At 38.5% G+C, this 10,258-nt stretch overlaps 1 protein-coding gene across 1 annotated transcript; it reads right to left on the bottom strand.

Annotated features, from left to right (window-relative positions):
- Positions 1 to 1,968: 1,968 nt before the first annotated feature.
- Sprr2a2 (small proline-rich protein 2A2) lies at positions 1,969 to 8,626 on the bottom strand. Its single transcript, NM_001164787.1, has 2 exons — positions 8,499 to 8,626; positions 1,969 to 5,387 (listed from the first exon to the last, which is right to left on the bottom strand). Exon 2 carries the CDS (start codon positions 5,366 to 5,368, stop codon positions 5,117 to 5,119), a length of 252 nt encoding a protein of 83 aa, NP_001158259.1. The 5' UTR covers positions 5,369 to 5,387; positions 8,499 to 8,626; the 3' UTR covers positions 1,969 to 5,116.
- Between the last annotated feature and the right edge of the window lie 1,632 nt (positions 8,627 to 10,258).

Raw genomic sequence — 10,258 nt, 5'->3', positions numbered from 1 at the left:
AATATCAGATAATTATATGGTTTTTAAAGACATTATTAAAAAATCTGAATTTTTATTTAATACCACCAAAATATTCAATTAGTAATTAAATATATTTCAGCATTATAACAATTTTATTTTCTAGTGTATTTTTAATTGGATAGAAATTATGCACAACAATTTTCTACAAGTTGCTTCTGGTTTCTAGTTTCTGTCCTAAATACTCTCCTTGTCAAACTCCATCAACAGATGACTTCGTTATAAAACATATAAATAGGTAGCCCTATGGTTGAATTAGGGAAAGACAGAAAGAAGCTGAGGAGAAGGGCAACCCTGTAGGAAGACCAGTAGTCTCAATTACCCTGGACCCCTGAGATCTATCAAACACTGGGCCACAAAACAGGCAGCATACACCAGCTGATATGGCCCCCAACACATATACAGCAGAGGACTGCCAGGTCTGTGTTCAATGAGAAATGATGTACCTAACCCTCAAGAGACTGGAGGCCCCAGGGAGTATAGAGGTCACAGGGTTGGGTGGACAGGGGTGGGATGGGCATATCCTCATGGAAACATTTGGTAGGGAGGATGCATGGGATGTGGAACAGTTGGAGGGTGGACTGGGCAGGAGATAAACTCTGGAGTGTAAAAAAATAAATAATTAAAAACAAAAAGAGCTAAATTTTAATTATAAATTATTATCTATGCCTTCTGTCATGGTTTGAGTTGTGAATTCTCAGCTATTGCTTCAGTGGTCTATCACCTGCTATCTCTGCTCTGCAATCATGAATTCAAACAATCTGGAGGCATAAGCCTCAAATAAATTCTTTCCCATATAAATAAATAAATTAATTAATTAATTAATTAATAGAATACATCTCTTAATATTGTATGACATGTCAAAGAAACTAATCTGTAATAACTGTAGACAAATATGGTATATTATTGAATTTAGCTAAGAAGAGGAAATCAAATACTATTTGATTTCAATTATATTTCATCTATAGGAAGTTGATATCACAAAGGTTTATACAATGATGTTGGTTTCCATGGGAACATTATGGGTGAGAGAAGGATGTGGAAAAGTTTCTGAACTAAATTTCAATCAATTCAAGCATGAGTTCAATGAAGTATTCTATATGTTAAAATATCTATCAAATATAATTTTGTTTTCACCATAAAAGATGATAAATGTTCCAGGTATGAAATGTTAATCTGAATCATTGTACCCCTCTTTATATATACTATATTGAAATACATTAAAAATATAGAAGAAATATCCAATTAAAAGTAATTTGATACTATAAGAGACCCTTATCACAATGACATACACAGATAGAAGTTGTAAAAACCCATGGGGATTGAGTTATTTCCTTTTAAATGATTATAAAATCAAACAATATATAAAACTAAAAGTTCTTAGTATTGAAACTATCAGAACACAGAATTTAAAGCAAAGGCAGTTATAACATATTTATAGGTATGAATGCCTACAACATCCAATGTGGGATTACAGGGTTCTACCTTTAGACAAAGAAGTATAGGAAAGTAATGACTCTAGCAAAATGGCATTGGTCCCTTCTTTGGATGAACATGGTCAGCCTTAAAACTAGTGGAATCAGGAATTTGTATTTATATATTTTTACGCACATGTGTGCAACACAAAATAACAGCAAGAAAAGGAGGTTAGCAACATAAGTGTTGGGGACACGTGGGAAGTGATCAGGGGAACCTAGTCAGAAGAGACTGGAAGGAATAAAGATGGGGCTAAAGTTATGTAAGGTTTTTTTTTTTCAATCAAAAGCTTAATTTAAATTTTAAAATATAATTTAAAATTAAAATTAAAGCAAAGAATTGGCAGCATAAATTGGGCAACCTTAATTTGTAAAATGAGCATCTCATTATGTAAAATTTAATAAACCACTGAAAGACATGATGGAGTATAGCAAGGGAACGAGTTATAACAACAGGCTAGTTTACTTAAGAAATGTTTTTAAAGATGTTTTAAAATTTATTTTTAATTATGTGTATGGGTAGCTTTGCTTTTTTGTTTTTTGTTATTGTTTCAGTTTGTTTGTTTTTCTGAGAGCAGTTCATCTGTAATTTTTCTATTAATTAATATATTTATTCACTTTGTATCCATATTACTGCCTCCCCTCCTGGCAGTTCACCGCTGATAATCTGTCCCCTTTAGCCCTTTCCTCTGAGAGAATAGAGGCCACTTGTGTCTCCTTCCACCCTGGCACATCAAGTTTCTGCAACGATAGATATAGCACAAACCTTTAATGCCATCACTTGAGCAGAGACAGGTGGATCCCTAAGTTTAAGTCCAGCCTCATCTACAGAACAAGTTCAAGAACAGCTAGTACTAGAAAGAAAATACACAAATTCTGTCTCAAAAAAAAAAACCCTAAATAAATAAATAAATACTGAACAAATAATAAACAAATCAAACAACCCAAACAAAAAAGTAGCTACAAACATGAACCAATATTTTCCAAAGGAAAAAGTATTAATGTCTGACAAGCATTATTATTTTTTTTTAAGGAAAACACTTTGGAGTCTGGGTCCTTTTTTCGTTTTTGTTTATTAGGCCATGAATTCATATGGAATGGGCTCCAACAGCTCAGGCTCTTTTCTGTTGGTCCTCACAAAGTGTGCTTCTATAGGTGGTGCAGGCTGGCACATCAACTGTACCCAGGTGCCCTTCTCTTTGGCTTCTCTTTCTTCTGGTCGTTCTCCTTCACCCACTTCAAGAAGCTGTTTCTGCTATTTGAGAGCTTGATGTGCTCAATCCGCACATTGATCCTCTTGGCTAGAATCTTGCCCTTATTAACTTGCTTGTTTACAATGATGCCCACGGCCCACCGAGTGACAATGTAGACTCTTCTGTTTTGCCGTGGTTACACTTATGGGGCATTCCTTTTTGAATAGTACCCATTCCCTTGATGTCTGCAATATCACCCTTCCTGAGTTCAGTTATGTCAAAAAGTTCTCTTCAGCTCAGTTCTGTCTCTTTTCTTTGTCGTCAGCACTTATACATCTTTCAGAATACATGATCATATAGTAAAAGGTTCATCACAAATTTACACATAAATTTAAATTATAAATTGAATAAGAAGTTTACAACATTTAATGTTTACATTCATATCCATTAGAAATAATTATCCGGCTAAACATTTATCACCTGTCACAGCTCAAAAGGTTCATGGAGAGTTAAAAATCATAACTAAGTTATTAGTGAATTTTTTATAGATATCCCACTCGATATTTTATCTTTTGTCCTAGCACCTATAATATTTTTACAGCCTCTTGGAATCTGAGTAGTAGATGTCTGCTTACTCTCTAAGATGCAATTAATTGGTGACACATGGGAGACAGGTAGAATTTTCATTGAAGATTTTATATCAGAAAGGACCTAATAGCAGTCCCACTATAAAAGAGCTTAATGAATACTGATATAATCTTAAGAATTCTTATAGAATCATCATTAAGAATTAAGAAGTCATCTAATTGTCTATATAGCATCACTACATCTTTGTAGATCTGCAGAAATCTGCTAGTGATTGTCGTATATGTTTAATGGTAACAGGAAAAGCATGTGAGAACAGGCTTTATATGCTTTCTCGGGCAGTGTGACCCAAGATGGCCATCTTCCATTGCTTCTGCCTTGTGTGTTTCATGTCTCTCTGTGGCTTATCCTTCCCAAGGGGACACCTGTTCAAGTCTTTTTAAAAGAAGAGGTTTTGCCTAAATTTCTGCCTGAATCTCATCAGTGCCTGAAGCTCACTTGGAGATTCCTCTGTAATGTAAAGTCAGGGATTCCTTGCCTTCAGAACTTTGATCAAGTTGTTTCTTTGGGAATCCCCAGTAACTTCTTAACTCCACTATGTCTTCAGCTGCCATTAACCATGTTATTCTGTAAAGACTGGCTTCCAGAAGCTAAGAATGAGGAAGGTCGTAATGTACAGGATTTTGTGAGATGTCAGAATAGCAAGGATACCTATGGAAAAGGCAATTTGACCTCTCAAAAATGCTTTTCTACCCATTTCTTCAATCAAACCTGTTTTTAAGGATTGCTATCATATCAAGAGATTTCATAAGAACCACAAAGCCCCCTTTCTTTAGTATCACAAAAGAAATGTATTAAATTAATAAAGAAAGAAGGCATTGGGGAAGAAAAATGTAGTTTTAAAATAGCATTTGCTGAGTAGTTATGAGAAAGTGTCACAGGGGTATTGCTGATAATGATGGAGAGCTGCTTCTCCTAGTGCATGGACAATTACTGAACTCTATAGCATGTATGGGGTCTGACAGTAACTATACCATAGGTGACAATTCAAATGTATACTAAAGATGAAAGTTAGTAATTGATTGTAGATAAATAGGTGGCTGACTGATGATAGTGTTTTACCTTATATTTAAAATGATAATATTTTAAGAAGTTAAGAAATTTGGTCTTCAAAACAATGAAATCTTTGTATGGTCAAGACATAACTTTGAAATTAGATTGAATTGGGAGGAGGGGGTGGTGGAGTAGGGGGTTTTCAAGGGGAAACCAGGCAGGGGGAAAATATTTGAAATATAAATAAATCAACTAATCAATGGAAAGGAAAAGTTTGTATTGGTCTTTGATTTGACTACATTTAGGAAACATTGAATTAAAATTTAAACTCTCTACCACAGGATAGAAAAAAGCCAAAATAGTAATACAATATTAGGCAGTTTTGCAAGAAAAAAAGTATTTATTAGACCATCACCAAAGGGGTCCTTTTTTATTTCAGGAAATGAAACAGCAGTGACCATTGCCCTGATCAGGTAACAGGCAGGCTGAGAAGGCTCCTCTGAAAGCACAGAGTAGATACCTGTTGTGCTTCCCCTGGTGTACAAAAACAAGAGAAAGGATCATTCTCAGCATCCCCAGGAAAGCAGCAGGAGATCAGCCTGAGAGCAATGCCTTCTCTGTGAGGAGCCATCATAAGCACATGGAGGATGAAGGGTGGAGAAGATTCTTCTGCATCCAGACAGGCTTTCAAAGGAGGATGGAAGTGTTGCTATGGAGTCGGTGAGCTGGTGAGACAGATTTCTTTCACTTCCCCTGGTCCTGATGACTGGGAGGCCTTCACCTGTTGGGTGGTCACTTCTGCTGGCATGGTGGAAATTGCACAGGAGGGCATGTTGACTGCCATGGCTGAGGTGGGCATTGCTCATAGCACACTACAGGACGACACGGCCCAGGCCACACTGAAGGAAGACAAGGCTCAAAGCACATGACAGGACGACAAGGCCCAGGCCACACTTGGGGAGGACAAGGCTCAGGGCACTTCGGGGGTGGGCACACAGGAGGAGGCCGGCACGGCTGATTGCACTGCTGCTGGTAGTAAGACATCGTACTTGAGTCTCAGAATCTGAAAGATATTACATGACAGTTTTGAAAACAGGTGATCCCTATGGAGAAACTACGCTTTTGGGACTGTAGAACCCTGTGTACCTATGTGTGCATACGAATTTCCCATACTATTTTAGGAGGTCCTGGATTGCCTCTTTTACTTACACATTTTTTTTTCGTCAGCTTCGGCAAACCTGTTTTGAAAATCTCATGCCATTTCCCCTAAGAATCTATTTCTGTTTCACACCACTGGAAAATACTATTTATGTGAACAGAATATCCTCATAACCTTGAAATTCTTATAGACAGTACCCATCAAATGCTAGGATATTCCAGATGGAATGAGTGGACAACACAAACAGCTGTTGAAAGAATAGGTGGCACTTTTTGCAGATGATATGATAGTATATATAAGTGACCCTAAAAATTCCACCAGAGAACTCCTAAAACTGATAAACAGCTTCGGTGAAGTAGCTGGATATAAAATTAACTCAAAAAAGTCAATGGCCTTTCTCTACACAAAGAATAAACAGGCTGAGAAAGAAATTAGAGAAACAACATCCTTCTCAATAGTTACAAATAATATAAAATATCTTGGCATGACTCTAACAAAGGAAGTGAAAGATCTGTATGATTAAAACTTCAAGTCCCTGAAGAAAGAAATTAAAGAATATCTCAGAAGATGGAAAGATCTCCCATGCTCATGGATTGGCAGGATCAAGATTGTAAAATTGGCTATCTTGGCAAAAGCAATCTACAGATTCAATGCAATCCCCATCAAAATTCCAACTCAATTCTTCAACGAATTAGAAAGAGCAATCTGCAAATTCATCTGGAATAACAAAAAACCTAGGATAGCAAAAGCTCTTCTCAAGGATAAAAGTACCTCTGGTGGAATCACCATGCCTGACCTAAAGCTTTACTACAGAGCAATTATGATCAAAACTGCATGGTACTGGTATACTGACAGACAAGTAGACCAATGGAATAGAATTGAAGACCCAGAAATGAACCCACACACCTATGGTCACTTGATCTTCTACAAGGGAGCTAAAACAATCCAGTGGGAAAAAGACAGCATTTTCAACAAATGGTGCTGGCACAACTGGTTGTTATCATGTAGAAGAATGCGAATCGACCCATTCCTCTCTCCTTGTACTAAGGTCAAATCTAAGTAGATCAAGGAACTCCACATAAAACCAGAGACACTGAAACTTATAGAGGAGAAAGTGGGGATAAGCCTCGAAGATATGGGCACAGGGAAAAAATTCCTGAATAGAACAGCAATGGCTTGTGCTTTAAGATCGAGGATTGACAAATGGGACCTCATGAAACTGCAAAGCTTCTGAAAGGCAAAAGACACTGTCAATAAGACAAAAAGACCACCAACAGATTGGGAAAGGATCTTTACCTATCTTAAATCAGATAGGGGACTAATATCCAATATATATAAAGAACTCAAGAGGGTGGACTCCAGAAAATCAAATAGCCCCCTTAAAAGATGGGGCTCAGAGCTGAACAAAGAATTCTCACCCAAGGAATACCAAAAGGCTGAGAAACACCTGAATAAATGTTCAACATCCTTAATCATCAGAGAAATGCAAATTAAAACAACCCTGAGATTCCATCTCACACCAGTCAGAATGGCTAAGATCAAAAATTCAGGTGACAGCAGATGCTGCAAGGATGTGGAGAAAGAGGAACACTCCTCCATTGTTGGTGGGATTGCAAGCTTGTACAACCACTCTGGAATTCAGTCTGGCGGTTCCTCAGAAAATTGGACATAGTACTACTGGAGGATCCTGCAATACCTCTCCTGGGCATATACCCAGAAGATGTCCCAACCGGTAAGAAGGACACATGCTTCACTATGTTCATAGCAGCCTTATTTATAATAGCCAGAAGCTGGAAAGAACCCAGATGCCCCTCAACAGAGGAATGGATACAAAAAATGTGGTACATTTAGACAATGGAGTACTACTCAGCTATTAAAAAGAATGAATTATTGAAATTCCTAGGCAAATGGTTGGACCTGGAGGGCATCATCCTGAGTGAGGTAACCCAATCACAAAAGAACTCAAATGAAATGTGCTCACTGATACGTGGATATTAACACAGAAACTTAGTATAGCGAGATATAAGGTACAATATGTAAAACATATGAAACTGAAGAAGAACGAAGACCAAAGTGTGGACACTTTGCTCATTCTTAGAATTGGAAACAATCACCCATGGAAGGAGTTACATAGACAAAGTTTGGAGCAGAGACAAAAGGATGGTCCATCTAGAGACTGCCATATCCAGGGATCCATCCCATAATTAGCCTCCAAATGTTGACACCATTGCATACACTAGCAAGCCTTTGTTGCAAGGACGGTGATATAGCTGTCCCTTGTGAGACTAGGCCGGGGCCTAGCAAACACTGAAGTGGATGCTCACAGTCAACTATTGGATGGATCACAGGGCCCCCAATGGAGGAGCTAGAGAAAGTATCCAAGGAGCTAAAGAGATCTGCAACCCTATAGGTGGAACAACACTATGAACTAACCAGTACCCCAGAGCTCTTGACTCTAGCTGCATATGTATCAAAAGATGACCTAGTTGGCCATCACTGGAAAGAGGGGCACATTGGTCAGGCAAACGTTATATGCCCCAGTACAGGGGAATGCCAGGGCCAAAAAATGGGAATGGGTGGGTAGGGGAGTGGGCAGGGGGGAGGGGGGGCTTTTGGGATAGCATCGGAAATGTAATTGAAGAAAATACATAATAAAAAAAAAAACGAAAAGAAAAAAAAGAAAGAATAGGTGGGATTCTCATCAGCTTGTGGCATAAGCCTTTGAAAGGGATTATCCATATCCATCAGGATATGATAAAAGGAAAGCACATATTTTGTTTTGTTTTCATCTCAAATCACAACTATCTCAATTATTTTGCTTTTCCCTGGATATCAAATTATAGCTCGAACAAAAGCAAAAGCATGCTTGCACTCCACATGATATCCTCCATTCCTAAAGTTGCGTCTTCTAAGTCATACTCATCCCTTGATCAATTTGGACCGACCAAACTTACTGTGCTCATGAGAGTACTAAAAAGAGCAGACCCTCTCAAGAACTCAAGAAATCAGACTCACCAGGTTCTCCGGAGCAGACCAATGCTTGAGTACCAGGAATACTGCAGTCAAGCACTGAGACTCTTTTTTATAGGATTGCCTGCCTCACCCCATGGGGAGTGGATTTCCCTGTAATGGGCTGGTACAGGTGTTGTGTCTGGCCAGCAGATCACAGAGCTGGGTTCTATTCTGGAAAGGCATTTTGGAAACCTGAAAGAGAATAAGGGCTGGGCTGCCTGTGATAAGAAAGAAACCAAGACAAGCTTCCTGTTCAAGGTTCAAATTTAATGTCAGCAAACATGCTTTGTAAAGAAAAGGGGAAGCCCTTCCCTTGCCAAGCAAGTTCCTTAGAAGTAGATAGTTCAGCCTTTTAGTGGGAACTCGTGAAGATTGCAGTTCAGTGTTAACTCCAGAAGATTCCTTGAAGAGAACTCATTCAGCCTCAGGCAGGTTGGGCCTCAGGCAGGTAGTGGCACATCAAAAAGAGCAACACAGCAGGTGGCTCTGCTCCAGGGGCAGCAGATGGTCACAGCCAGCCTTGCTAGGCTAGAAGGAGATAACTTAAGTGCACATTCATCCATAACTGGCCTGACAGGGACTCTACAAAATAGAAAATATCCCACCCTTGGCTATCATTACTAGGTTGAGTCTTATGACTCAGAGTCCTTTTCTTTCCTCTTGCTTCCAGTAACTGTGGTACTTGGAGCTTTTCCAACCGCTTGATACATCTCTTTCTTGACTGGGGACCATAAGCCTTTTTTCATGAGACCCTCTATTTGTCTTAAATTCAAGGTTATTTGTCCCTCTTTAGTTCATCCTTAGTTCGTTGCTAGAGTGTAAAGCCATTTACACTTTTTTTTTTCAGATGTGGAGGGGTATTTTCCTCATATATTTATAAGTTTCTTAGAAAGAAGAGAAGCAAAAGATACCAAGTGCGCCCTCAGTAAGCCATGGAGTCAGGGTCTTCTATTTACTACAGATTTTTTTCCATAAACACAGAGAAATAATACCTGTGTGCTAACATCATTGGGCTACCTGTGACCCTACTCAGCATAGAGTTTCCCCCTTCATCTTTCTCTTCTTTGGATAATGTCACATTTGACCTACATTTTTTGCCTTTTAGAATCAATCATATTCCCTCTAAGAATGATGCTACTTTCCCTGGACAGATTGTGGTGGTAGAGTGGCATCCAGTCTCCTCAGTGCCTTTTTTTCTTTGCTTCCCTTCAATTATCATTCAATCAATGGAAATGGGGAAAAGTGAACAAATATCCTGAGAATTAATTAGAAATTTATTTAGCAGACCTCATTGGGTGTTCCCCAGTGGTACTCCCTAGGGAGAAGAACAAGAAACCATCACATATAAATAATAGAGAATAAAGTAGAAGGGTTGATCAGATCATTAAAAGTCTGAAATCACAGGCAGGGAGATATAAGGTTAGGTCAGAATCATACATTGGATTTCATTTATTAGCTTTCTATGTAGATTTAATAACTTCAACAGACAGTATTTCAAAACTCTTCCTGTAGACATTGTTTGTTCTTTCTTTTCTACAAGTTCTTTAACATGTCGACCCCTCTACCATCTTCTCCTACATATGCCAAATTTCCAAGAGAAGATGGCAAACTGTTCCCTCTTAAGACAGATGCTAGCAGTCATTGGTCACAGAAAATACTGTCAGTGCATTTACAGACTCTTCCCATCCCTGTCCCTTTACCATTTCATTCAATCAGTAGGGCTGACTGTGTATTCAACATTTAAAGTGTCATTGCTGGCAATT

Source organism: Mus musculus, chromosome 3 (genome assembly GCF_000001635.26).
Source record: "Mus musculus strain C57BL/6J chromosome 3, GRCm38.p6 C57BL/6J".
NCBI lineage: Eukaryota > Metazoa > Chordata > Mammalia > Rodentia > Muridae > Mus > Mus musculus.
The sequence above is the reverse complement of the archived record's forward strand: the minus strand, read 5'-3'. Positions and strand labels throughout refer to the sequence as shown.

Bases quoted from the DNA above. Each gene is read 5' to 3' on its own strand.
- Sprr2a2 (NM_001164787.1), bottom strand. From the start codon at position 5,368: ATGTCTTACTACCAGCAGCAGTGCAATCAGCCGTGCCGGCCTCCTCCT.